The sequence below is a fragment of the Diuraphis noxia genome, unplaced genomic scaffold (genome assembly GCF_037042655.1).
Source record: "Diuraphis noxia isolate RWA-SAM2 unplaced genomic scaffold, SU_Dnox_SAM2 contig0002, whole genome shotgun sequence".
Lineage (NCBI taxonomy): Eukaryota > Metazoa > Arthropoda > Insecta > Hemiptera > Aphididae > Diuraphis > Diuraphis noxia.
Window position 1 is genome coordinate 64,541,134 of NW_028301712.1, and position 27,946 is coordinate 64,569,079.

General features: G+C 30.9%; 5 protein-coding genes across 6 annotated transcripts; 4 read left to right on the forward strand and 1 right to left on the reverse strand.

Moving 5' to 3' along the window:
- The first annotated feature begins 2,577 nt into the window (after positions 1 to 2,577).
- On the forward strand, positions 2,578 to 5,616 carry LOC107172461 (uncharacterized). Its single transcript, XM_089218472.1, has 3 exons — positions 2,578 to 3,127; positions 3,263 to 3,418; positions 3,689 to 5,616. Exons 1-3 carry the CDS (start codon positions 2,578 to 2,580, stop codon positions 5,614 to 5,616), a joined length of 2,634 nt encoding a protein of 877 aa, XP_089074598.1.
- A 64-nt stretch (positions 5,617 to 5,680) lies between these two features.
- Positions 5,681 to 6,687, forward strand: LOC149058781 (uncharacterized). The gene is made up of 2 exons (XM_089218474.1): positions 5,681 to 6,466; positions 6,676 to 6,687. The coding sequence occupies exons 1-2, from the start codon at positions 5,681 to 5,683 to the stop codon at positions 6,685 to 6,687; spliced, it is 798 nt and encodes a 265-aa protein (XP_089074600.1).
- A 342-nt stretch (positions 6,688 to 7,029) lies between these two features.
- LOC149058782 (uncharacterized) lies at positions 7,030 to 8,938 on the forward strand. Its single transcript, XM_089220794.1, has one exon. It carries the CDS (start codon positions 7,273 to 7,275, stop codon positions 8,386 to 8,388), a length of 1,116 nt encoding a protein of 371 aa, XP_089076920.1. The 5' UTR covers positions 7,030 to 7,272; the 3' UTR covers positions 8,389 to 8,938.
- A 370-nt stretch (positions 8,939 to 9,308) lies between these two features.
- Positions 9,309 to 12,012, forward strand: LOC149058783 (ciliary microtubule associated protein 1A-like). The gene is made up of 2 exons (XM_089218475.1): positions 9,309 to 9,514; positions 11,382 to 12,012. Exons 1-2 carry the CDS (start codon positions 9,309 to 9,311, stop codon positions 11,812 to 11,814), a joined length of 639 nt encoding a protein of 212 aa, XP_089074601.1. The 3' UTR covers positions 11,815 to 12,012.
- A 3,515-nt stretch (positions 12,013 to 15,527) lies between these two features.
- On the reverse strand, positions 15,528 to 21,050 carry Usp5 (ubiquitin specific protease 5). Of its 2 annotated transcripts, none has more exons than XM_089219768.1 (15): positions 20,684 to 21,050; positions 20,071 to 20,196; positions 19,083 to 19,253; positions 18,915 to 19,021; positions 18,482 to 18,672; positions 18,263 to 18,408; positions 18,004 to 18,197; positions 17,846 to 17,917; positions 17,586 to 17,784; positions 17,320 to 17,522; positions 17,026 to 17,145; positions 16,760 to 16,941; positions 16,481 to 16,684; positions 16,190 to 16,390; positions 15,528 to 16,031 (listed from the first exon to the last, which is right to left on the reverse strand). In XM_089219768.1, the coding sequence occupies exons 1-15, from the start codon at positions 20,798 to 20,800 to the stop codon at positions 15,841 to 15,843; spliced, it is 2,424 nt and encodes an 807-aa protein (XP_089075894.1). In that variant the 5' UTR covers positions 20,801 to 21,050; the 3' UTR covers positions 15,528 to 15,840. The 2 variants fall into 2 exon arrangements, with proteins under 2 accessions (XP_089075894.1, XP_089075893.1); XM_089219767.1 differs by having other exon boundaries at positions 19,083 to 19,274.
- Between the last annotated feature and the right edge of the window lie 6,896 nt (positions 21,051 to 27,946).

Below are 27,946 nucleotides of genomic sequence, written 5' to 3' on the forward strand. Positions count from 1 at the left end.
GCAAATCGTCCCGACATCGTGTGCTTCGGTGCGGACGAAATATCGGGCGCCAGACTGCCGATGGTGGTGGGCAAGGCGTAGGCGTTCGGCGCCGGTGTGCGCAACGATTTTTTCATCGCGTCTCGTCTGATCCTGCAAGTTTGTGCATGATATTTTTTAGACTGTATACCACTCAGTAGATGTATACACGCAATACAACCTACTTGGCTATATAGTTACATTTTTCTTTTTATAATATTATATTGCGTGTACAATGAAAACATGATAATTCACGGTATCGCCAAATTAAGTCCGGTAAAAAGTCAAATTCAAATATTGTGCTATTAGTATAGTTATTATAATGATTATGTTAAAAATAAATATTTTTATTGAAATCTATGTAAAATTGTCTCAATTAAACGATAATTTAATGTCTTAATGGAAACATTATTGTTTTAGAATAGTAAATAAATGTTCACTTTAACATAAATTATTATTGCATATATTGTATTGTAACTACCTAATTATTGTATACTAATTTTAATTATAATAAATATTTATTAATTTACAATAAATCGCATGAAAATCTTAAACAAAGTATTTTTTATTATATTACAATATACGTCAATACCTACAGTTTTTATTTTATTCTCATAAAATGTTGCACTTCTACAGTTACAGTATATTTTTGTTTCAATTATTTAGTTTATAACATTTAACATAATCTAAATAGGTATGTATATGAGTATAATATGTATGTAATATGTATTATATATTACAATACAAATCTATAACATAAAATGATAATTGTATGACGTATTATTGTACCTATAGGTTTTTATTGTTCTAATTCTCACGAATAAAAATTTACATTGTACAAATTCTCCTAAGGATAATAAAAAAAAATGTAAATCGCATTAGTGCTCATAAATGAATATTTAGAAATTAATTTTATATGTAGGCACGTATTCAGGATCTGTTTTTTATTTTTGAGGGGGTGAAGGGGTTAAAATATTTTTAATATATGAATGAAATATCAAATAATTCATTATCCTATACCACATGTTTATTATATATGTATATATATATATATATCTTCTTTAAAATGTCTGTATTTTAAAGTTAAGTTAACACCTTATTCTTTTGTAAAATATAGATAAAAATAGTTATAGAACTTCGTGCATGAAAGAGTTCACAAGTGAGTACTTAACTTTTTTTGATGACCGGTGACCACCAAAATTACTACCTAGATTCACTTTGAAAATATGGTGAAATAAAAAATTGAATACCATTTTTACTGCTTTGAAAATTGGAAAAAAAATTTTTTAATCATTGAGTACTATTAAATCAATACATTCATCTACATGCTAAGAAAATAAAATATAAAAATATATGTTACCATACACCTATAATACGACAACCAGACAACGCGGCGATAGGTTTTCGTCTGCTCTCGCAATCAGCCAACGACCGTTTGTCCCCCTACCCAGTCAATTATCTGTACACCTATCGTGTAGGGTTGCTATGCCACTGTGTACAAGTCGACCGCTGACCATTATACGTTTTTTTTAATTTGAACAGAGTATACAAACACAGTAAAATATCATAAAATAATTTTTAATCCTACCTTATAATTTTTTATAAACTTCAGGTGTGAGCTTTTCCTCCTACTCCATACAATATCACAAAGTTTATTTTTTATACACAGTAAAATAATTTTAATTGATTAATTGATTTTTAACACATTATGTTGACGCATGATATTATATTATATTATTTTATTATTATTTTGTATTTATAAGACGTAATTGGTGTTGGTTTCGCTCAGTCTTGATAAAGACGCAATGCGGGCCGATTCCGATAGCACATTATTATTATTACATTACCTATATTATATTGTATGACTTTTGTGTCAGTCGCGTACGATCGATGTAATCAGCACCGTCTCGCGGAATCGTAATAAAAAAAGTATATTTTGCGATTTAAACAAGGTGCGTTACATTTTATTTAAATCTAATTACTCCTATTCGAGAACCAAAACACAAATAAACGTTACAGTCCACAACATGGTCCTTCGGCGACGGATAGTGAGTAATTTAAAGTGAAAAGGCTTAAATAGTGCGAAGCCACGTGTACGCGAACTCAAAACGTGAAAAAACGATTTAATAACGAAGCGAGTTATTAGAACATTGGAGTTGGATGTTGGCTGATTGGAGTAAAGAGCGTGCACCGTCGTCAAGTCAAAAAGAAAAATAATACACGAGGTAAGAGATTTCCAATTTCCTAAATACTTGCATTTTTACACTTTCTTGTGGTTAAAATTCCTTATATTTGGGCTTTACCCGGGGAAATAGTATAGGCGACAATATAATCGATTAGCACGGCACTATCTGTATTTTATTTGCGACAGAAAATAGTGAACGTATATTCTCTACATCGTAAACCAATTAGTGCGGGTTCTGAAAGGTAGATATAAGATAAGTAATAGTCGACAATGAAAATTATAATTGGCGACGGCATTGAGTTGATATTATAAAAGTTATTATTATTATCGTATGAAATAAGAAATATTATACGAATAGAATAGGTATAATAGTAATGAGCGGAATATCAAATTTAATTAAGTGCCGCGGAAAGCTGAAGGCGTCCGTAACGAGATTTTTAAATTTTGTAACGAAAGAAGATGTAGACGTAAATGAGATACATGTAAGAAGAGAAAAAATAGAGGAAATCTGGACCGAATATGAGCGAATCCAAGCTGAAATAGAAGAGACGGACGACGTAGAGATGAACGAACAAGATAAATATCGAGAAGAGTTCGAAGAAATATTTTTTAAGGCGGTAGGAATAGCCAAAAAATTAACGGAACCAGTGGTCGTAGAAAAAGAGGCGCAGCCATCCCGTGGTATTGATGAAGACGTTACGGGCGAAGGGAATTACCGATCAATAGAAACGACGAACGAGATTAAAAATTATAGTCAAAAAATCTCACGTCCGCCGATAAGATTATCGGCGTTAAATGTGCCGACGTTTTCTGGTGAATATAACGAGTGGGCAACATTCCACGATATATTTACGTCATTAATTCATAACAACGCGGATTTATCTCTAGTTGAAAAGTTTTTTTATTTACGTTCCGCGGTCACAGGTGACGCGCAGAATTGTATTCGATGTGTAGAGACTACATCAAATAATTATGAAATAGCATGGAATAAATTAAATAAAAGATATAGTAATAAAAAGGTGTTAGTACAAGCACATGTAAAGTCAATGTTTGAATTAGAACCGGTCACATGTGAATCGTCGGCAAAATTGCGACAGTTTACGGATGCATTAACCGGTCATATGAGCGCACTAGAAACGCTAGGTCACAAACCTAATAATTGGGGGCCTTTACTAGTGCATTTAATAGTAACAAAATTAGATAAAAATAGTAGACGTGAGTGGGAGACAAATGCACCTAAAGAAGAAGTAGCACCGGTCGAAATAATAATTGAATTTTTAGAAGCGCGATTTAAAATATTAGAAGCAATCGAGGCGTGCAAAAATATAAACATTCGACAAGGTGCATATAAATTTAATAATCATAATAAACAAATTAATGAAAGGTCGTCGTCACTAGTTATAGGAAATAATAAAGGTTGTTATATTTGTCAAGCGCCACATACCATTTACAAATGTCCTATATTTATCGCGTTACCGGTTACAGAAAGAATAAAAAGAGTTGCCGAGATGAAATTATGTAAATTGTGTTTACGACAACACGTACCGAAAAAATGTAACGGTAAAAATTGTTTTGCTTGTTCAAAACCTCATAACACCATGCTACATTTAAGTAATAGTTCAGAGTCAAGAAAGTCGGAAGCCGAAAAAACGTCCGAAGATCCAGAAGCGACAACAGCGGTTAGTGTACACGTAGCGGCTAACTCGGGCGACCAGGTATTATTGTCAACAGCGGAGGTGCAAGTTCAAAATGAGAGTGGTGAATCGCAAATCGGACGGGTATTGTTAGACTCAGGTTCGCAGTGCAATTTTATAACCGAAAGTATGGTACAAATATTAAAATTAAAAAAGACGCGCGTACAACATACCGTATTAGGTATTGGAGGCAAAAGTCAAAACGTGAAGGCGGCTGTTGTAGTGAAGATTCGGTCGCGCATTAATAATTATAGTTTAACGTGTTCCTGTTTAGTGGTGCCTAAAATTACAAATATATTACCATCAGAAAATATCGGAGGTGAATGCATAGTACCCTCGAATATAGAACTAGCGGATACTTCATTTAAAGTTCCAAAAAAAATTGATTTATTGTTAGGCGCGTGTCATTTTTTCGAAATATTGTGTATAAAAAAAATTAAACCGACAATAAATGGACCAATATTTCAAGAAACTCAATTGGGCTGGATTGTTTCCGGTCTAGTGACATCAAAACATACGAATAACAAACCTAATAATATAAAATGTCATACCGCGTTAGTAGACGAAAACGAAGGTACTAATTTGGAAATTATGGTATCAAAATTTTGGCGTACAGAAGAGTTTGAACCTGCAGTGCCCTATACTACGGAAGAAAAAAAATGTGTCGATCACTTCGAAAGTACGGTAAATCGAAATGAAAACGGTAGGTTTATCGTACATTTACCGTTAAAAAACGATGCGAATATAAAAATTGGACCGTCATACGAAATCGCGAAACGTCGATTTTTAGCATTAGAACGGCGATTGCAAAATGACGTAAAATTAAAAAAAGATTATATTACGTTTATGAGCGAATATGAAACATTAGGTCATATGGAGCGCGTAAAAAATCAAGAAAAGTTAGGGGAAACATGTTATTTGCCGCACCATGCGGTAAAAAATGAGAACAGTAAAACAACAAAGTTAAGAGTTGTATTTGACGCGTCCTGTAAAACAGAATCCGGACATAGTTTAAACGATACACTATTGAAAGGTCCGGTTATACAGGACGAACTGTTATATATAATATCAAGATTTAGGACGCATAAATATGTATTAACGGCCGATATACAAAAAATGTACCGCCAAGTATTAGTGACGAAGCAAGATAGCGAGAAACAACGAATTTTATGGCGCGCGGACCCCGCACTGCCAATACAAATTTATCGTTTAACAACACTTACTTATGGAACAGTACCGGCATCATTTTTGGCAACAGCATGTTTAAAAAAAATATCTGAACAAGAAGCGTCATATGTAAAAGCTTGTGATGCAATTAGAAACGATTTTTATATGGACGATTTCCTAAGTGGCGCGGAAACAATAGAAGATACGATCAAGTTACGCGACGAAGTAATTTTAATAATGAAAAAGGCGGGTATGACCTTAAGAAAGTGGTCATCAAATGAACCAAGTATAGTTAGTTGTATGTCAGAAAAAGAAAATGCGAATGGATGTGTGTTTGAAGAAGAATCAATAACGAAGATACTCGGACTGTATTGGAATGCGAATGGTGACGTATTACAATACAAGGTAAAAGAATATGACGAAAATACTACAATAAGTAAAAGACACATTTTAGCGGAGACCGCCGCGATATTCGACCCAATGGGACTAGTTGGTCCGATTATAGTACAAGCAAAATTAATAATACCAGAGCTTATGGCAAATTCGTATTAGTTGGGACGATCCGTTACCAGATAACATACGTATAGAATGGGTCAAATATAGAAAAGGTTTATCGATGTTAAACAAGCTAACTATACCACGTAACATCGGAAATAATCAAAAATTGTCAATTATACAAATACACGGATTCGCAGACGCAAGTATCAAATGTTACGGAGCGTGTATATTTTTGCGTAGTACCAATGAACAAGGAGAACACACGGCCAAATTAATATGTGCAAAATCAAAAGTCGCCCCACTTAAAGTTATATCATTGCCGAGGTTAGAACTATGCGCAGCACTTCTATTAGCGCGTTTAGTTAGCCGTATTGTTCCGAAATTAAAATTAAATATCGCGAAAAAATATTTTTGGTCAGATTCGAAAATAGTACTATCATGGATAGCGTCTCCGTCGACAAAATGGAAGACATTTGTGGCACACCGTATTGGGGAGATCCAGGACCTGTCCAACATAACAGATTGGGCATATGTTAAGTCATCGGAGAACCCGGCCGATATAATATCGCGCGGATGCGACGCGGAGCAAATATCAGGTATGAATTTATGGTGGAACGGCCCGGAATGGCTAAAAAACAACATCGAAGACTGGCCGGTAACAGAAAAAGCCAGTCAAAATGATAACATAGAAAAGCTACCAGAAGCAAAAACAATACGAAATATAGCTCTTGTGGCGACTGACGAATTTATATTATTCGAACGATATTCGTCATTAAATAAAATATTGCGTATTGCGGCATATTGGTTACGATTCAGAGATTTTTTAGTGAAAAAATCTGGTGCATCAGTCGGACCACTGAGAGCGGAAGACTTAGAACGCGCAAATATTGGTCTAATTAAAAATGTACAAAATAAATTTTTTAAATTGGAAATAGAAAATTTAAAAAATAAAAAGAAGATAACAAAAAGTAAAATAGTTCTGTTGCGGCCGTTTATAGACGATAAAGGCATATTGAGAGTTGGAGGTCGATTAAAAAATGCAGGTACGATAGAGGTATTCCAACGCGGTAAAGCACGATTGAGCATAAAACGATTGAGCATATACCTTTTTAGCAACACGATTGAGCATAGAATATTTTATGCGATGTTGCCACATTCATGTTGCCAAAATTTTGTAATTTATTATTTTGACGTATTATTATTAAACACGATTATTATGATATCAGATGCGAGCAATGAGCCGAGTCCAACTTTATCGACAATATTATCGATTAATAAATTAGGTCCGGAGCAATAAATTTCTACGGCGTTTTAAACATTTATAGTATTGGGGAAAATATAAGATAATTAAGATACGATTCCAAAATTATTATATATATTAAATTTTGACTATAAAATTGTGTTATTTTTTTGGCATATTATATTTTAAATTATTATAATTATTTGAATAAATATTTTTAAATTTAAATTATTTATTTTTACTTTTTTTAAATTGAAAATGGCAACGTTGCAGAGTTTTTTATGCTCAATCGTGTAAGTTTTCTTTTGTATTTTAATTTCCTTTGATACGCCGACAATTTTGCTCAATCGTGTCGCAAAAAAGGTGTTTTATGCTCAATCGTGTTTCAGCCATTCCAACGACAGCCTATTATTATACCAGGTGACAGTATTTACACGAAATTGTTATTTCAGCGTGAACACATAAGGTGTATGCACGGAGGCCCATTGGCGATATTAGCATTAGTGCGATTGTACTATTGGCCTACTAAAGCACGAAATATTGCCCGAGCAACAGTTCATAAATGTATTACATGTTTCAAGCAAAAGCCGGCGTTCGTTGAACCCATAATGGGCGATCTACCGCGTGAACGTATAGAACCATCACGTCCTTTTAAAATAAGTGGTATCGATTTCGCGGGACCGTTACTAATTAAAGACAGTTTTAAAAAGAGAGCATCATTGACAAAAGGTTACGTGTGTATTTTCGTGTGTTTTGCTACCAAAGCTGTTCACATAGAGTTAGTTATTGACCTGAGTACAAAAGCATTTTTAAACGCTTTAAATAGATTTTTTGATAGAAGAGGTAAAAGCTCGGTAATCTACTCAGATAACGCTACGAACTTCGTGGGCGCGAATCGATATTTAAAAGAAATTTATAATTTATTTCAATCTAAAGAACAGAATAGTGAAATACAAAAACAAACGGCTAATGATGGTGTAGAATGGCGATTCATTCCCCCGCGGTCACCGCATTTTGGGGGTCTATGGGAGGCTTCAGTGAAGTCGATGAAAAATCTTATAGGTAGAGTGCTAAGCGAGTCGCATTTAACGTATGAAGAATTAAATACTATACTAACCCGGGTAGAAGCATGCCTTAATTCCCGTCCCTTAACCGAAATGTCGTCGGATCCTTCCGACCTAACATATCTTACTCCTGCCCATTTCCTAATTGGAGAATCTCTGATGGCCGTACCGGAAAGGGATGAAAGTACGATACCGGCGAATCGGTTAGACCGGTGGCGTCGTGTTCGACAATACACGCAAATTCTGTGGAAACGATGGAGCCACGAATATTTAAATCAATTACAAATAAGAAAAAAATGGTCAGTGGAGAGGGGCCCTACCCTGGATATCGGGACAATCGTCTTGATGCGCGATGAGAATCTTAGGCCACTAAATTGGAAGATAGGACGGGTACTGTCGGTCCGCCACGGAGAGTACGGAGTGATTCGCACGGCGTTGGTGAAAACGATGACGGGCGAGTATAACCGGGCGGTACGAAATTTGTGTCCACTTCCGTTTGATGATAACATTGGGTTAAGGTAATATCGTAAAAACAAATGTATATTATATATAACATAAATATTTAAAAAAAAAAAAAAAAATAATATTTTTTACACTTATATATCGAGAAGTTAAATATAATTCATAGTCATATATTTTTTTGATATTAGATTTATTGTATAAAAAAAAAAAATATATATATATAGCTCGTTCATGTATTGTAATGACTAATGAGTCAAGTTCAGATTTATATTTATACGATTTGTTAATATTAATTTTTTTTATATCTACATTTATATTATGAATATTTTCTTGTGTGAATTATATATTGTTTAAATATTAAAATATTTCAAGGCGGGCGGTGTTGACGCATGATATTATATTATATTATTTTATTATTATTTTGTATTTATAAGACGTAATTGGTGTTGGTTTCGCTCAGTCTTGATAAAGACGCAATGCGGGCCGATTCCGATAGCACATTATTATTATTACATTACCTATATTATATTGTATGACTTTTGTGTCAGTCGCGTACGATCGATGTAATCAGCACCGTCTCGCGGAATCGTAATAAAAAAAGTATATTTTGCGATTTAAACAAGGTGCGTTACATTTTATTTAAATCTAATTACTCCTATTCGAGAACCAAAACACAAATAAAAGTTACAGTCCACAACACATTATTTAGCATCACGTTATTACGACAATATTTATTGTAAAATATATTTCAGCAATATACCTATCTGAAATATTTAGAAAATTGTCCCCTACATGAAATAATTGTTTATTTAAAATATTATCTGCAATAATGTTTTTAAATTATATGTTTCCATGGTAAATTATGCGTTTCCAATAAGGCATTTAAAAACATTCTAACAACGCAGTGAAAATTTATTATTGAAAAATATTTTCGTTTTAAGTGAAACTTTTTAAAAATATCAAATTTTGCTCTATCCACGATGGGTACTAAGTCACAGCCACGGTATCCTGGGCCGAAATACGACCTGAGCAACATGACGCGTCGTGGGCCCGTCAAGGTAACCGGAGCCTTGCTGGCGCCAAAATATAGGCCGATTCGTTCAACGCGTACGCCAGGCCCGGCCGCATACAACACCGTGGCCTGCATGTCCACCATTTTGCCCGCGATACCATCGTGTTTCATAGGGTAAGTAAACCAGTACTGTATACAACTGTAGACTCAGTGGTGACGTGAACATTTTTTTTTCTATGGAGCAACCATCTTAAATAAGTAGATACTCATATAGCCACCAATTTGCTCACATTTTATACACTTTACTTTTCACTCGGGTATTTTAAACCAGATCATGTGTCTACTCATATATGTCACTATATAAATTATAAACCAGTTTACATCCCCAAATTTTTAATGAGACGGCCGCTTCACAAAATAGCTTTTCACGCCGCTTCTGATTTTATAGTATTAGATAGTATTAGTGTTTAATAAATATTCATAATCATAGAAAAATAACCTATTGTATTTTAATTTTATTATTATATCGTACAATATAAGACATTTAGACGGTAGTTTTGGTTATGTGTACTTTACACACAAGCGATACACGCAGACGATACAGTATAGACAGCGGCGTGTTGGCTCACCGGAACACCTGCTGAGTTCCCGGTGGACCGATCCTCGCATTAAGACTCTGGGCCGTTGTACTTGGATTAATTTTTTTTTTATTATTATTATTATTATAAGTCACAACAACATAGATTATTGGCTTTTGTTATACATAATGGGGCAATATAAATATATGTGTAGATAAAAAGTGTTACATTTTATACATGACATGTATAGAAAAGGCAGTGGGAGAGTTCTACAAACGTGGGGGTGTGATTAGATTAGGTTATATAATTTAGTTAATTTTAAGAAAGTGAATATGTTTTGGATGTTGTCTGGATCAGGGCCTAGAGCTTCTTGAAGATTGTCAGCTAGCTTGAGGTTGATTCTAATGTCGTTGTATTCTCGACAGAAACATATGATGTGTTTGACTGAGAGAGTTTCACCACAAGTGAGACAATAATAGGTTCGGGATTCGTTTTGGTCGTTAGGTGTTTGTGAGTTAACCATGTGTGTCCAATTCTGATTCTATTAAGAATTACTTCTTGACGCCTGGGGGGGGGGGGGGGAAGGTTGGCCATGGTAGGATTAAAAATTATTTTATGATATTTTACTGTGTTTGTATACTCTGTTCAAATTAAAAAAAAACGTATAATGGTCAGCGGTCGACTTGTACACAGTGGCGTAGCAACCCTACACGATAGGTGTACAGATAATTGACTGGGTAGGGGGACAAACGGTCGTTGGCTGATTGCGAGAGCAGACGAAAACCTATCGCCGCGTTGTCTGGTTGTCGTATTATAGGTGTATGGTAACATATATTTTTATATTTTATTTTCTTAGCATGTAGATGAATGTATTGATTTAATAGTACTCAATGATTAAAAAATTTTTTTTCCAATTTTCAAAGCAGTAAAAATGGTATTCAATTTTTTATTTCACCATATTTTCAAAGTGAATCTAGGTAGTAATTTTGGTGGTCATCGGTCATCAAAAAAAGTTAAGTACTCACTTGTGAACTCTTTCATGCACGAAGTTCTATAACTATTTTTATCTATATTTTACAAAAGAATAAGGTGTTATTTGATTACAATACAATATATACAATAATAATTTATGTTAAAGTGAACATTTATTTACTATTCTAAAACAATAATGTTTCCATTAAGACATTAAATTATTGTTTAATTGAGACAATTTTATATAGATTTCAATAAAAATATTTATTTTTAACATAATCATTATAATAACTATACTAATAGCACAATATTTGAATTTGACTTTTTACCGGACTTAATTTGGCGATACCGTGAATTATCATGTTTTCATTGTACACGCAATATAATATTATAAAAAGAAAAATGTAACTATATAGCCAAGTAGGTTGTATTGCGTGTATACATCTACTGAGTGGTATACAGTCTAAAAAATATCATGCACAAACTTGCAGGATCAGACGAGACGCGATGAAAAAATCGTTGCGCACACCGGCGCCGAACGCCTACGCCTTGCCCACCACCATCGGCAGTCTGGCGCCCAATATTTCGTCCGCACCGAAGCACACGATGTCAGGACGATTTGCCGAACCGGGACAGGGCAGTGAAGGCGGCAGAAGAAGTTCGACGTGGTATAAGTCTCCGGGTCCGGCGCGCTACTCGGCCGTGGAATTAGAACGTTTCAAGAAGCAGACACCCAGACCCGTGATGGTCGCCCCCTTTGATCAAAAGACGCCTGGAAAACGGATACCCGCACCCAACGCCTACTTCCCTCCAATGAACGCCACTTCAACCTACGCCAACGCGCCCCAATACACGATTGGCGGCCGCATAAAACGGTTTAATCCGTATTACACATCTGCGGACAAAGTTCCGGACTGGGAGTGAAGGGTTGAACTATGGTTCTTGGTTCTGGACAAAAAAATAAATAAAAAAAAATACTCCAAAACTCCAAACCACTACCGCGACACTATGAAAAATAACTCTGCTCCACAAGCTGTACTCGTTCCGCGCATCAGACAGACGCCGGGGAACTCCAAATTCTCCCATCTAACCTAACCGTCCGATGGCTACGTATGCGAAGAGTCGTTGCTGATCGATGTCCAAAAAAACGAGTATGGTACCATGGTCTCCCCTGGAACTGAGTATATCACTACAGGAAATACTCGGCAGTGTCATGGCAACAATAATTTTATATGCTACAATAATGATTTCATACTATGTAATCGCAAAATTATTCCAAGTCCAAAATATTCTATTTATTTTAATTTTTAATACGATTCCACTCGTTCATTTTCGAAGTACAAAATAATAATTTATACTTTTGAATTATTATTTTTTACTTATAAATATTATTTAAACTTATAATTTTGCGATTATTATTACATAGTATGAAATCATTATTGTAGCATATAAAATTATTGTTGCGGTGACTGCCGAGTATTTCCTGAAGTGATATACTCAGTTCCAGGGGAGACCATAGTACCATACTCGTTTTTTCGGACATCGATCAGCAACGACTCTTCGCATACATAGCCATCGGACGGTTAGGTTAGATAGGAGAATTTGGGGTTCCGCGGCGTCTGTCTGATGCGCGGAACGAGTACCTATATTTTGTGGAGCAGACTAACAGAGTTATTTTTTATAGTGTTGCGGTAGTGATTTGGAGTTTGGAGTCTTTTTTTCTCCAGATCCAAAAGCCAGAGTCATAACCGGTATATATGGAAAACGGAACTGTTATGTTCAAAAAGTATAGGCGAAAATTCAGTCTTAAACTTGGGAATGCTAAAATCTTTTACCTTAAAGTGAATAGTGGGAGACTTTGCTCCCCACACACCACCTACACGGTTACACTTACTATTTCAAAAAATGACTACATTACTACATTAAAATTCTCAAATTAATGAATTTGATTTTCAATATAGGTATCTTATAACCGATTATTATAACGACTATTATATTATTAAATGAACAAGTGCTGCAATTAGGGTCGTCTATATTTTCACTTTTTTAATCATTTTTTATTTTTTTTACTCAATTTAAATGTACTGGAAATAATGATAAAATAAAATAATTTAATATCGGTGATGTTGTCTCTGAATCAAAAACACCATATTAAAATACTACTAACTAAGATATAGATGGCTGAACATTTCTATTCTATCAAACTAAGCCATTTTAGTTTATAACAATATTTTCATATAAATAAATCATCATTCCGATAGACATTGCAGTAAAAGAAAATAAAATTTTTAGTAAAAATTAGTGCATTACCAATATATAAACTGGAAATAATTCATTCTAAATGAAAAGGTTAGGTTAGGTTAGATTTAGAACCTAACCGTTAACGGACACTAAAGAAGTAAAGACCTAAAAGACAGTAATATATTGCATAATTTTACAGATTTCCACGATTTTGCAATAATATTTATGTGCTATCACCGGATTGCGGATCGATAAGGACACTCCTAATTTCTATATATAAGAGTGTCTATTGATAATAATTGATCTTAAACCATACTGTCGATCAATATGATTAAATGAAATGACAAATATGCTTATGCATCCATAAAAGGTCAATGATATTTTTATATACGAAATACGATGGCTATCTTTTTTGAGTAATATAATAATTTTTTTGCGAATCAACGTTTTTTAAATATAGATAAACAAAGATCACTGAATAATTTAAATAAGTTATTTGTAAGTAGTTTTTACTGGATCACTTATAATATTAGGCACATCATTTCATTGATTATAATTATTAAATACCCTGTCTCAGAGTAAATTACACAGGTTTTGCGCCTTCTACCTAAAATATTGTATTAAATTATTTGTATTTCCAGAAAAATGTAATGCAATAATTTTAAATAAACTTAAGAGTACACCTTTGATACTACTTAGTACTTCAATATTATATAAACATCGGCTATATGAGTAAATTAATGTTAGCAGTAGACATTATTATTAATAAATAACTAAGGTATAACTGAAAAAAACATTTTTTAAATAAAGTACCTATCAAAATCAAGAAAAAACTACACATTTTACACGATTCGTAATAATGCAATGTAGGTATATTTGACCACAGTGTCCGGGCCCCTAATGAAAATGTCAATAATAAAAAATAATAGGTACCTGTATAATAAATAACATTATTATGAACATATTTTTTTTTTTACTAAGATGACTCGACAATTCAAATTTAAAGTATTAGCTAGTTATCAATTTATCATACAAATAAATTGACAATCAAAATGTGTATTATATTTTTTTGTATAGAGATGAATTTATCTAGATGAATGATTTTTTTATCTTAGATAATTATTTAGATATAATTTAAATATTTATCTAAATAAGATAAAAGATAACTAAATAATTATCTAGATAAGTCTCAACACTGCCTATCGCACGGTCTCAGGGGCTGCAGTGAACGTGCTGGCGTCAACCCCGCCGGCCGACCTGCTAGCCAAAGAACGTGAATCCGAGTTCATTTGGAGGCGTGGGAGGCCTAACGCACTATCCAAAGAGGAGCTGAGGAAAGGGACATTGTCCAAATGGCAGGCGAGATGGGATGTCGAGGAATCAGGTAGCTAGACAAGGAGACTCATCCCGATGTGTCCATTTGGTGTTCAAGAGAATTCGGCCAGGTGAATTTCCACATGACTCAATTCCTCTCCGGGCATGGTTGTTTGGGGTACTACCTATGGAAAATCAAAAAAGTCAACCACCCTCTCTGTGTCGACTGCAACGACCCTCTTGACAATGCCGAGCACGCTTTTTTCAAGTGTGACCGGTGGTGGCGGGCTAGGACTGAACTTGAAGCTGAAATCATGGTCAACTTCACGCCAGAAACCGCGACTGCGACAATGCTGAAGTCGAGGAGCCACTGAACTGCTGTAGCCAACTTCTTCAACCTTATCCTGTCCATCAGAGAGGAAGTGGAGCGCGAGAGGCAGCGGGTTCCAGCAGCTGCAACACCTAGTTAAGAATTATACACTGTGTGCTAAAAGCCAGACTTATGGGAGGGTTAGAGGCCCTACGCATGTGTATAAATATATAGCTTACTGTATTGTATTGTATTGTACTTAATAAACGATGTAGGGGAGCTAGCGAATTGCCTCATCAGGTATTTCCGGCCCCCTACGTTTTAAATAAAATAAAAAAAAAAGTTATAGGTATAGGTATGGTTTAAATTAAATTATTATCAATAGACACTCTTATATATATAGAAATTAGGAGTGTCCTTATCGATTCGCAATCCGGTGATAGCACATAAATATTATTGCAAAATCGTGGAATTCCGTAAAATTATGCAATATGTTACAGTCTTTTAGGTCTTTACATCTTTAGTGTCCGTTAACAGTTAGGTTCTAAATCTAACCTAACCTAACATTTTCATTTAGAATGAATTATTTCCAGTTTATATTGGTAATGTACTAATTTTTACTAAAAATTTTGTTTTCTTTTACTGCAATGTCTAACGGAATGATGATTTATTGATATGAAAATATTGTTTGTTTAGTTTGATATATATAAATGCTCACTATAACATAAATTAGGATTAGGATTAGGATTTCAAGTTGAAGTTTATTTAAAAATATTGTATTAAATTATTTGTATTTCCAGAAAAATTAATAAGGGTATAAATAATAATACAGATAATTAACTTAACATTTTTAGATGTCAGCATTGAGCTTAGGTTTCAATGTTAATATTTAATCAACTACTTGTATTTAATTTTTTATAAATATTGTCATCAGAAAATACTTCTGAATACAATTTACATAAATCATGTTTATAAAAAATTATTCAGCGTTTAGGTAATATAAAATTTTATACAAAATTCATAAAAGAATTTAAAAAAAAAAATTAATTAAATTATGTTTCATGCTATATTATTATAAAATAACATCACATAACCTGATCGTTGGACATTCTTTTATAAACATATAAGTAGCCTAAATCAGTAGGAGGGTTTTGAGAAACTGCTACTTTTTCATCATTGAATATTACCCAACGTCCTTCTTTTTTAATATGACAAACATAATGCCCAACTGTGGAAGAACTGCCCATGTGAGATATAAATGCAAACAACTTATAAACTGCAATGCAAAAATATAATGATCAGTATTTAAAAACATATTATAAAAATAAAAATAAAACATGGATTAACATAAATATTGATTAAATGTTATTATATATGATTTAAACACATTAAACAAATAAAATGTTACTTTAAATTGTTTTTATTTTCACTTACTTCCTTTTCCATCTCTGAATTGAGGATTATTACTTTTTACTGTTTTCTCTGTTGGGAGTATTTCTTCTGGACCATGACTCATGATCCAGTCAAGAGCACGATCTAGATTGTTTTCAGTAGCTTTCAAAGCAGCAATTACATGATTTCGTTCAAAACCCATTGACATTATCATAGCAGCTGCTTCTTCATTAGGTAAAAATTCTAATGACACAACAATTAAAAATTAAAATAATTAATTCAATTAAAACTAAAAGGTAAGAAAACAATGAAAGATAAAAGTTACTTTCTGACCTAAATTAATATCCTCTCCAGGTTGTACAAAAGGATCTGAGAAATCAGAATCTGATATATGTTCCATAAGCCAATTTGAAGCATCATTAAGACTTTTGTTTTTGGTAAAAAATATTGCACGTTTGCATGCTTCTGGAGGGAATCCCATATTTGTTAATTCAGACATAATATTCTCATCATATACAAACACGTCTGGACAAGCACCTATAAAACATCATGATGTTTATAATAAGCACAACACATCACATATTAACAATGTATTGATAGTTAATTACACACTTGAACTATCTGGTATAAGGGTTTCGCCCTCTTGAGGACCATTTCCTCTTAAATATTCAATATCTATATCTTCAGGCATTTCAACAGATACATCCAGCTTAATAGGAGTCCAATCTTGACGAAGAGTAAATTTTTTTAAATGTATCATGAGGTAATCAGGAAAAGAAGCGAATCTTGTAATCCTATGGAAATATTATTGTTAAAGATTTAGAACCATAAATATAAATACATTATAAAAATAAAGGTATAAAGCCAACACTACATACTTTTCTGCAGTAGTTCTCTGATTTAATGTAGCGTTGAAGAATTGTTCAATGACTTCAGGCTGACCAAAAGAATTTAAACAAGAAGTAAATTTCAAACGTGGCCGAACTACTTCAGTTACACTAAAAAAAGTTATTTGTTTAGATAAATTATTTTAATCTGAATAAATTATTAATTTCTTTAAGTAAACAATCATTTAACATTATTTATAGTTTTTATTAAAAATTTACTACTTTAAAGCATATTTTAGTTTAAGCAAATGTATTCAGCAATATTAATTATAATCGTTTATATACTCTTTATTATCATTTTCAGCTTGTTTTTGTTTAAAAGCTTCAACTTCAGCCTTGTTAACAATATTGTCAAGTGAAATAGACAGTGGCAAACAGTATTCTGGTCTATAAGTGTATTTAATTTGTCCTGTAGTTGAACATTGATAACGGTCTTCAATGTTAAATTTGAAACATTCTGCTGGGTTTTGAGAATTTTGACTATAGCGCTAAAAACATGAGTAAAATTGTATAAAAGATAATAACTTTTGTAAAAAAATATACAAAAATACCTCTATCATAGACAAAAAATACAAAAAAAATTCTTGCGCATCTTGTTGTTTCTTTGAAGCAAACTCAGGATGTCCTTTACCGATCAACGATTTAAAAGTAGTTGGTCTAATACCATGATGCCAATATTTTTTTCCTTCAACAACTTCTGAAGGTGGCGTTGAATATTTTCCTGAACATAGGCCATGAGCTACTTTTGCCCTGAAAAATAATTTATTTTATTTAATATAAAAATATTTGAATATTATAGTAATTAACATACATTTGTACATCAAAATTTTCAGTGGGGTTGGTTTGGCACATTTCAAATATATCTTTTGAGGCTAAATAGTACCTATAAAATTTTTTTTATATTAACTGATAATAAAATACATGAATATTAGGTTTGTGGATATTAAATCAACATAATTAATTTCTTACTTATCGGTAAAATCCGAAATAGAAAATAAAACTTGCATGATACTATTCATATAACAAGAATTTCCCAAATTGTGAATACCTGTGTAACCAGGACCAAAAATTGGTTTTAATTCACTTCCACTTTCTTGTAATGTTGCCCATTCACCAACTTTTTGGTTTAAAGCTAATTCTAATTCTACCATTGATTTTTCAGTCTATAAATAAATATTATAAAATTACTATGTTAAATAAATTTTTAGTCATATATAAACAATATTACCTTTTCTAAAGCAGAAATATTGATACCAAAATGTGAGAGATGTTTGATTAAATTTGGATTTTCCACCATATCATCTTCTGGATAACTGTATACATCTCCTTTACCCTCTTTTGTAATAGTACCAAGTTTAACTGCCAATGGGTATTCTAAAATAATAATACAAAATAACTAATAAGCTAAGGTTAAGTTCAAAATGAAAATAATAAGTTATTATCATACTAGTTTTTTCATAATGAAGAGTAGCATGTCCATTCCCTCCAGATCCATCAAAAAACTTTCGACCACAATAAATTGAACCATCAGTTAAATTAAGCCATAAGTTATCGACTTTATCACAATCTTCAAATTCACACTTCCAACCACTAGGAGCAATTGTTTTCCCATTATTTAACTGTTCTATATCAGCATATCTGTTAGATAACAAGAAATATAAATTAAATTATACTCGAACTTATAAAATTTTAGAGGATACACTCGCATGTGTTGTTTTCGTCTTACAAACATACAACAAAGCAAATTTGGGCGGTAGACGGAAAAAAAGTTACTAAAATATGTTTTCTTGTATAATTCTAAAGTTTTACTTTGAATTTTATAGCATTTATAGCAGGCATTATTTAAACAAAAATTCTGTTATTGATTATATAAATCATACCTAGTTTCTTGTCGAACTTCACCATCCCATGTGTTGGACATGCTCTGTAATTCGTCTAAATAATTAGCAGATTTAGCTTCAATAATACCTTTTATAGAATCAATAACCTGAAGTAAATCAAAATAAAATTATAAAAATTTTATCAAAACCATATAACTGTATAATTACTTTCTGTGGTAATTCACTAGTTTCAAATGGAAATGATTTAAATGATGGTAATATAACTATAGAATATTCTTCTACTGTTTTATACTTTTTATTTTCAGCATCTGGATCAAATCCACCATCTACGCCAATAGCAAGTCTAGTAACTTTCCGTTCAGTTGGAGCCTCACCTACCTGCGTCATTTTGGTTTCAACCTAACAATTTATATATACATGATAGGTACATACTATCTACAATAGTTCATTAATAATCATTAGAGCTAGGATTTCCATGCATTTACATGTATTTTTGATTTGGGCCAAATTGATTAGTTGTCATATATATCCACAATTTTGCCTATTTTCAATTAAATTGCATAAGTTTTTTTTATAGCATATCTTGACTATAATATAATAAATATAAAATGGTATTATTTATTTAACATAAATAATTATTGGATTATTAATTGTTGAATTGTTGTAAATTTACTATATTATCTTATCCTTGTTGGACCACTAGATAAATAACAATTATGATAAATAATAAATAATTACAATCTAATTAATGGTTTCTGTTTCAATTAGTTTTTAATTTTTAGGTAAAAATAATTATTTTTGTGTAGAAATAAAAAATTGTTTTTTTTATACTTTAAAATTGTGTATTGCATTCAAATCATAGCTCTAATAATAATAAATAAAAGTTGAAATTTAATTAAAATTAAATACATGAGCATATAAATTTCAATTGGTACTTAATAAACTATCTAAATACAGTGAAACCATCCCCAACAGACAAATTGCAATAGCGGATACCTCCCAATAGTTAACATTTTTTTGGGAACTGACTACAAAGTTTCTACAACCTGAACCCTCTGAATAGCGAACACCGTCAAATAATGGAAAAATTTCAACGAGCATGAGTGTCAAGTATTTAGAGGTTTCACTGTACTAGTATTTTTTGATCAATGCACCTATAAGAGATAATAATTTTAATATGTTACATTGAACTTACCTCTATTTTGTGTCTAAGCATATGTAAAAACACTGAACATCCAGTTTTTCTATAGTAACGTTCAACATGATCATACCCAAACCCAGCAAATGTTTTTAAACAAATAAAAAGACCGCCCTCAAAGTCCTGCAAAACATTTTTAATTTGGTATAGGTACTTATAAAACATTTTAAAGAAAAATCTTAAAAATTAATTCATAATATTGTAAAGTACTCGATATTTATCTCACATAAATCTTGGTGTACTTTATTGTTTTAAAATATACTTTTGATTTGTATGCTCAATTATATATAAGGTTAATATTATGAAAACATAAATGCAGAGATTTTTATTTAGTTCAAACAATAATTAATTTATAACATTTAAAATCAAAATTATAAAATTAATCAAATAATGATATGCCTATGTATTTCATAGGTGCTACAATAGTTTTAAAATTTAACATTCACAATATCAAGAGATAAATTAAAAATCACTAATATTGTAACTGGTATTAAAATCTTTGAAATGTAGTTACAATAACAATCATACATTCATGCACCTTAACTTTTCTGTTTACAAAAAAATAATTATTGAATAACTTTTTAAAATAAGTACAAAATTCTATACTTACTGGAGAATCAAATGAATAAAGACATTCGTCTTTATACACACGATCATGTTCTTTAGGAACCTTTGCGTCATAGTTTTCTAAAGTTTGCTTAGCAGCTAAAGAAAAATCGCTATCCATTTTGGGTCTTAGAAATTTAGTTTTTCACAGGGTAAAATAATTGCGATCAAAAATATTATCCAACTTAATAAAAAATGCCAATATCAAACATTTAAAGTTTCACCAATTGCTTAAATGCTTAATAGAATGAAAAAAAAATAGGTAAATACTTATGTAGTATTTAGTAATCAACAAGACAACAACAATAATTATTAATTACAAAATACAAATACACAAAATCTCTCGAACAAGTCGAACAAAAAGGGAACCGGATATTTTCATAACCTAACATAATATGAGTTATCACTGCGGACCATACAGACATAAAGTAATATTATTCTGTGGTAATTCTCGGTCGAAGGTACTATCATACCACAATGTAGATAATACGATAAAGTCATTCGGCGTCACAGATTTATAAAATAAAGAGTTATAAAAATATAATTAAATATAATATCAAAAAAAATTAATAATATAATTTTATATAATATTAAATATATTAATATATCTGTATTGAAAAGTGAGTCGAAAGTCGTAACTCGTAATTATTAATTTGACATTTGATGCGGAGATTGTCCGCCAGGAGCGCTGAGATGGGCAATTCTTTAAATATTATGTATAGCCCGCTCGGCTGCTCATCCCTCATCCTCATTCCTCATTCCAGACTCCAGTCATTCCTCATACTGCTCACTGCTCATAGACGATAGACCTTATAAGTTTTAACGTTCATAACTTTAGGTTTAAAACACGTGATACTCGCATAGCCGTATTGTTGTCTCCGTTTTACAAATGCTTAACATAACAAAAACTATTTCGCTTGGGAAAAAATCAAGAAGTCTAAAGTTATACCTAAGACCTAACTCATAACTGAGAAACCAAATTTTCACCATCAAAAAAGAAGAATTTTAACCATGTCGCAGCGTCTTATTTATTTGATTATCAAATCCAAAGCTATTGAAAAAAGTTATTATTAATGATAGCCGATAGGTATCAAACAAATATAAACGCTAGTACGCTACGACAGAAAATATTGTCTTCTACATATGTTAACTAGTTAACTTTTGGTGTTTCTACTAAGAGTACAGTCCGAGTGGTTCTATCTCTTGCTGAACAGTTTTTGCTATGTTACGCACTTCGATGGCTATGTTTGTATCAAGTGCTCTTTAGAAAAACACGTCCACGAAAAAAATACAAAATAGCATTAAAAAATAGTTTTAGAGTAAAAACACCTATAATAAAATATGTAAAGAACAATTTTTCGAAGGGATTCTCATAGGTATTTTTTTAAATATTAACTAACAAAAAAAAGAAGCTATTTTTAAAATTGAAAAAAAAAGGTTTTTGTGCCTTTTATTTCAAGCTGCAAGAGCTATGGGTGCTCGGGCACCCCTTGTCATCTAGCCACCAACAAAATAAATTTATATTATAAATTATATAATTTGTTATTTTTCAAAATAAAAATAATAATAATAATAATATCGGTGCTTTTCGTTATCGCAGTCATATACGACAATAATAACTATTGTTAATTGTTTTCGAAGTATACGCGGAAAGCACCTATAACAATTATTATGAAAAAAAAGTTAGCACTAATAAATCAAATAGAAAATGGTAATATTATGTAATAAATAGTAAGGTGTAAAAAAAAACCTGCATTATTTTTTTTTTTGAGCACCCCCTGTTAAATTTTTCTGGATCCGCGGCTGTGACAAGCTGTATTAGAAAAAGCTTTTTATAACCATGCAACATTTAGAATAATGAAGAACTCCGATATGAGAATCCCTGCGAAATATTGTTCTCTATACATTTTATAATAGGAGTTTTTACTTTAAAACCATTTTTAATGCGCCATTTTGTTTGTTTTGCGTAAATATGTTTACGTCGGTAAATTTCGTTTTTCATTACACTCATGTAGTCATGTGTTGCCAAAAGGGTTAAAGTTGTGACGGCAGCCGTGATTTCCACACGCTTTACTAAAAAGTAAATTTCATCAAGGACTGTACCGCGCACCGCACGGTCATGGATCGGTTTTTTGTTTTTTTTTTTTTTTTATCCTGGAATAAGTGATGCCCATTATGGATTTATAAAATTATTATAATCGGGCAATTGGCAAAAGCGTCGGCGGCCGCGGCAATGCGATATATTCCATCATTGACCGACTGGGTATCTCGTTTAATATTTTGTGTTCAATCATTTTTATAATATTAAAATTACTACGAATATTATAATATTTTAATATTTCTGACGACAGGCATTTCAAAGTACCTATGCATAATTTATGTAGCAATAATTCAAGTACCTACTCATAAAAAAAATTCGACATTTTCCTACAGAATACAAGCTATAAATTGAAATGGTTAGGTTAGGTAAACAATTTTCTTGAAACGGTATTCAAATTAATTGAACTCAATATTACATGATTTTATTATATATCTAAGTATGAGTATCTAACCGGAAATAAATCAGCTATGAATCTACACATCTTATTTCTTGATAATTAGGAATAGTTACGAATAATTAGGAAAGTGGAGGTCATTATATCAGACTACTTTATAATATCTGCACGCGTTTCCAAAAATTAGTATGAAAATAAATGTTCAAGTAGGTTATACTATAGTACCTAACCTATAGGCTATAATTATTATTATAATTGTTGTAAGATTCGATTCATCAAAAGTATACTCTATGAAAAATAATCATTCCATTTAGATTATTCAATGTGATCACATCGGTTTTAATTTAAATGCAAATATTTGATACCGTAGATGTTTAACTTTATGTTAAATTTTACACGTGATTTTTCTCAATTATATAGCGGATACATATTAATTATCATGGCAAATAAAAAAAATCCACAAAGAGAAAACAACCGTCTAAAAAATTATCACAAAGACACCTACACTAAAACAATAAAAAAAAAATTAGGTAAGATAACTAAATTACAAATAATTAATTTGAAAAATTAAGAACACGTCATCGCCATAGGTAACTAATTTAAAATTATTTTTTAAATTTAGTGGTCTAAAATAAAATAATCAAGATATTTTATATTATATTTAAAGGTACCTAAGTTGAATTAATATTGTTCGTGTGTTATCAGTGGCGTCAAACCACCTTACAAGTGTTGTTAAAACAATAGCTTAACTGCTTAAAGGGATGGGTGGTCGTTGGAGCTTAGCCCCTAATGGTCATAAGAACCTTAAGGCTGTTTATAGGGGGTTTGGTAAGTTCCCACACGAAACATAGCAGGTAAGCGAGTACATACCTATGTAAAATACATAAAAAATACACTTGTACGTAAGTTCCTACAGGAAAAAAATTACGGCCGTACGTAAGTTCCCACACGAAAAAAGTTAAGTTATTAAGACTTAGGAATGACAACTTAAAATTTGTTTTGTTTTTGTATTAGATAAAAAAAATCCAATACAATTTTTTTAGGTATAAAATAATAATAATAGGTAATAGAAAAACATCAAATTTGATTTAGTTTATTTTGCGAAAGCTCAAACACTTCACATAGTCATAGTGTTATACTGTGTGTAATTATTTTTAAGTTATAAAAGTTATATAAGTTATTTGTCAGTCTTAAGTCTGAATAAAGTGGGAAGGAAGTTTGTGTTTGGCAAGGCTGAGCATTAACGAATTAAAAGTTAAAATTATAAGCAATTTATATAAACATTATTATGTGTCTGAAATTTTTATTTTGAAAATAAGAAACTTTAAATTAAGTTAAGTTACTTTTCTTTGCCCAGCCTTGGTGTTTGGTATAATTTTTTTTCGTGTATGAACTTACTTACAAGTGTATTTTTGTTCGTGTGGGAAAACTTTCGTACAAGTGTATTTTTTTTCGTGTGGGAACTTACGTACGGATATCCAGGGGTAATTTTTATCTGCTATATCTCGTGTGGGAACTTACATTCGCCCGTTTATAGTGTGAATTATTATATTATGTATTATTTACAGTGCCGTAAGTAGCTTTATGTGCGCCCTTGGCAACCAATGTTATAAATTAATAATTTTGCCCACCTTGCCAATGCCTAGTTACGGAACTGATTATTTATAATATTGCATTAAAATTAAAACAGCAATTCAATACCAAATTTTCGTCTTATTATAAATCTAGAGTTATCCTTTCATTCATTAGCTTCAAGTACACACCTACATAATTTATATACACTATTCGCATACTAGAACTCCAAGTTTTGATCGGCGAACCCGTTCACATACATAGCATACACAATACACATACAAACAGATCGGTCAGTGTGTGAGTATAGCACACCCGCGCACACGAAGAAAACGGTGACCGGGCAGCACGGACTTTTATATAGGTACCTATTTTTTAATAAGTTTTAGTTTGCATTATTTGGAAATATTTTAAAGTAATTTATTCGTTTTTTAGATAATTTTATGCATATTTTATTTTTAAGGTACTTTATAGTATTTAAATCCAAAATTAGAATTCTAAATTTCATTTTAAGATTATTACAAGATTTTACATGATTTTTGTATACATTGAACAAACTACATAAATCTGTATAAAAAATATTAATAACTACGTATTGAAGTAATTTTTTTTCCGAATTAAAAATGATCATTTCTGTCTCTAAAACCGTTTTACTACACTTTAAAATATTTATAACTAATTAGATATGTCAAATTTATAACAGAATTATAAAAAAAAAAAATGAAATGCATTTTTTAGCGCATTATATTGTGCATCTTAGTATTGTGTAATTTACAAAAATAAAAATTAATAAGAATATCACAGTTTTAATTTTATATTGTGTTTATACTTTATACTAATAAAATATACATTTTAGACGATTGAAAATAATAAGTGAATATCTCTCCGCTGTAGTAGGTTACAAGTATAGTGACTTGATAGAGATAGTGTGGCCAAACTGATAAGTTATACTGATAGCCGCCATTAGTTTCCTAAATTTCTTAGCGGGGTATAAGATACACATATTATACTCATTAAAGGAGTCGACTACACTATAGTCATTAGCTATACATTTGTATGTATAAAGTATGTAAGTATGTTTATTGAATACAATTGATCTAAAAGCTAATTATTATTATTATTCTATTAACTTGTATAATTTTCATAAATTAAACCAGGACAAAAGAGTAAAACATATTAAATGAAAAATGTACCAATAATTCAGAATTAATAATAAATAAATACATTTATGACTAGATTGAGATTTGAAATCATTTATGTGATTAATAATGCTATTGTTTATAAATAATGATTTTTTTTATATATATCAAACAATACTGTTATTGAGCATTTCTCAAGGTTTTTTTGATAATAGTCAAATTATTATTTTAAATTCATAAATGTAGTCACTTTTATATTTAAAATTTATGATAGATTCAAAGTATTATTATTATTTAATTTATCCCATTAAGCAGAGCTTCTGGCGAACTAAATGAGTTGTTATAATACAAAAAAGCCTCATAATGTTAAATTACATAACTATTTGAGATAGGTACTTATTTCCTAAAATGGTATATAATTAAATATCAAGTGAATTCATATTTTCATATAAAATTGTATAGGTATCTATGAATGAATAAAATACATTAAAAACCATTATGTTAATACTTTTATTTATTTTAAGACATTATAAATGGAAATTATATATATATAAAATAATAAGATTATGGAATAAATCATAAATAGGAATATATAAATATAATGAGTAAATGAGTTAAATTTAAATAATTTAACTCAATTATATTAAATTTAGACCAATGGTTTTCTAGGGCCCGAAATTATTATGACCGAAACAAACAAAATAATAAGGATTAACTCACTGAAAACTGAATGATTAGTGTTTTGAGAATTTATTTAAATAGAATTAGCAGAAAACATTATAATTTATTAAAAAGTACCTACCTACCTACCTACCTACCTAATTATGGAATTATAAGTATTATACCTAGATATCTAATTCTATATTTGAATAAATAAATATATCTATAAAGTAATTAAAATAATGTTGTGTATAATTTGTTTCTATAAATAGTAAAATTATAACTATCCAAATAATATTACTTTATGATGAGTTTTTAATTTTAGAACTTACCTCATAAATACAAGAGTGTTATGAAGGTGTCCATTTGTCTCTTTTTATTTTGGAAATTCAAAGATTTTTTCTAATAGGGTCACAGGGAAAATGTTTCATTAAATACCCTTTTTGTCTGATTTTAACACCCGATGGCAACACAACAAAGCATGATGATGAAAAACAGTAAAAATATTTTTAAAGAAATTCACTGCTATGAATAATGAATATTTGCTTTTTGTAAATATTTTTTAGGTTAACCAAATAATAAGCAACTAAACAACAATTAGGAGTAAACATGGTAAATCCGAAATTATTATTTATCAATATATTAACTTGAAACAAAAATAATATGACTTTAAACCGGCTAGTTATATTATGTTTAAATTAAGAGTTTTGTTATCAAAGGAAACTAATGGTGGAAAAATCTCTAAACCAATCAAAAGCATTTTCGTACATAGCCACACTATCTCTATCAAGTCACTATAGTGACAAGTAGATAGAATTAAATTTGAATCCATTGATATTATATCATATTGTATACGAAAAACGATTCTGAGCGGAGACGATTTATTTGTAGTCTATAATATATGTATATTATAGATCATTATTACTTATTATTAATACTTATAAACATATTTGACTTTCCGGTGGACATTTTTTTTTTTTTTTTTGTTAAAGGTAGAAAAATGTATAAGGAATCTTGAATTGAATTTCCAAATCTTAGATTCAAAAATAAAATTTTCTATGAATTTCTATCTAAGATAATTTGAACATTGCCGTAATTTTTACATATTTAGTCAAAATTTGAACTTTAAATGCTTATAAAAATAAATCGTTGACAAACTTGTAAGAAATCTTGTATATAAATGAATTTGAAAAGAAAATTTTTATGAAATTGTTGCTAAACAAAATTACATGAAATATTTTAAACAACAATTATTTACATCTTATTTTATAAATAGCTTTACTACCACTTACTTTTAGTAATAAAAAAAAATTCTGAACATTTTTTTGTTGAACATATAATATTATTCAGAGGCACCTATATATTTAGTAAATAATATTTCTAATTTTTTATTACATACAC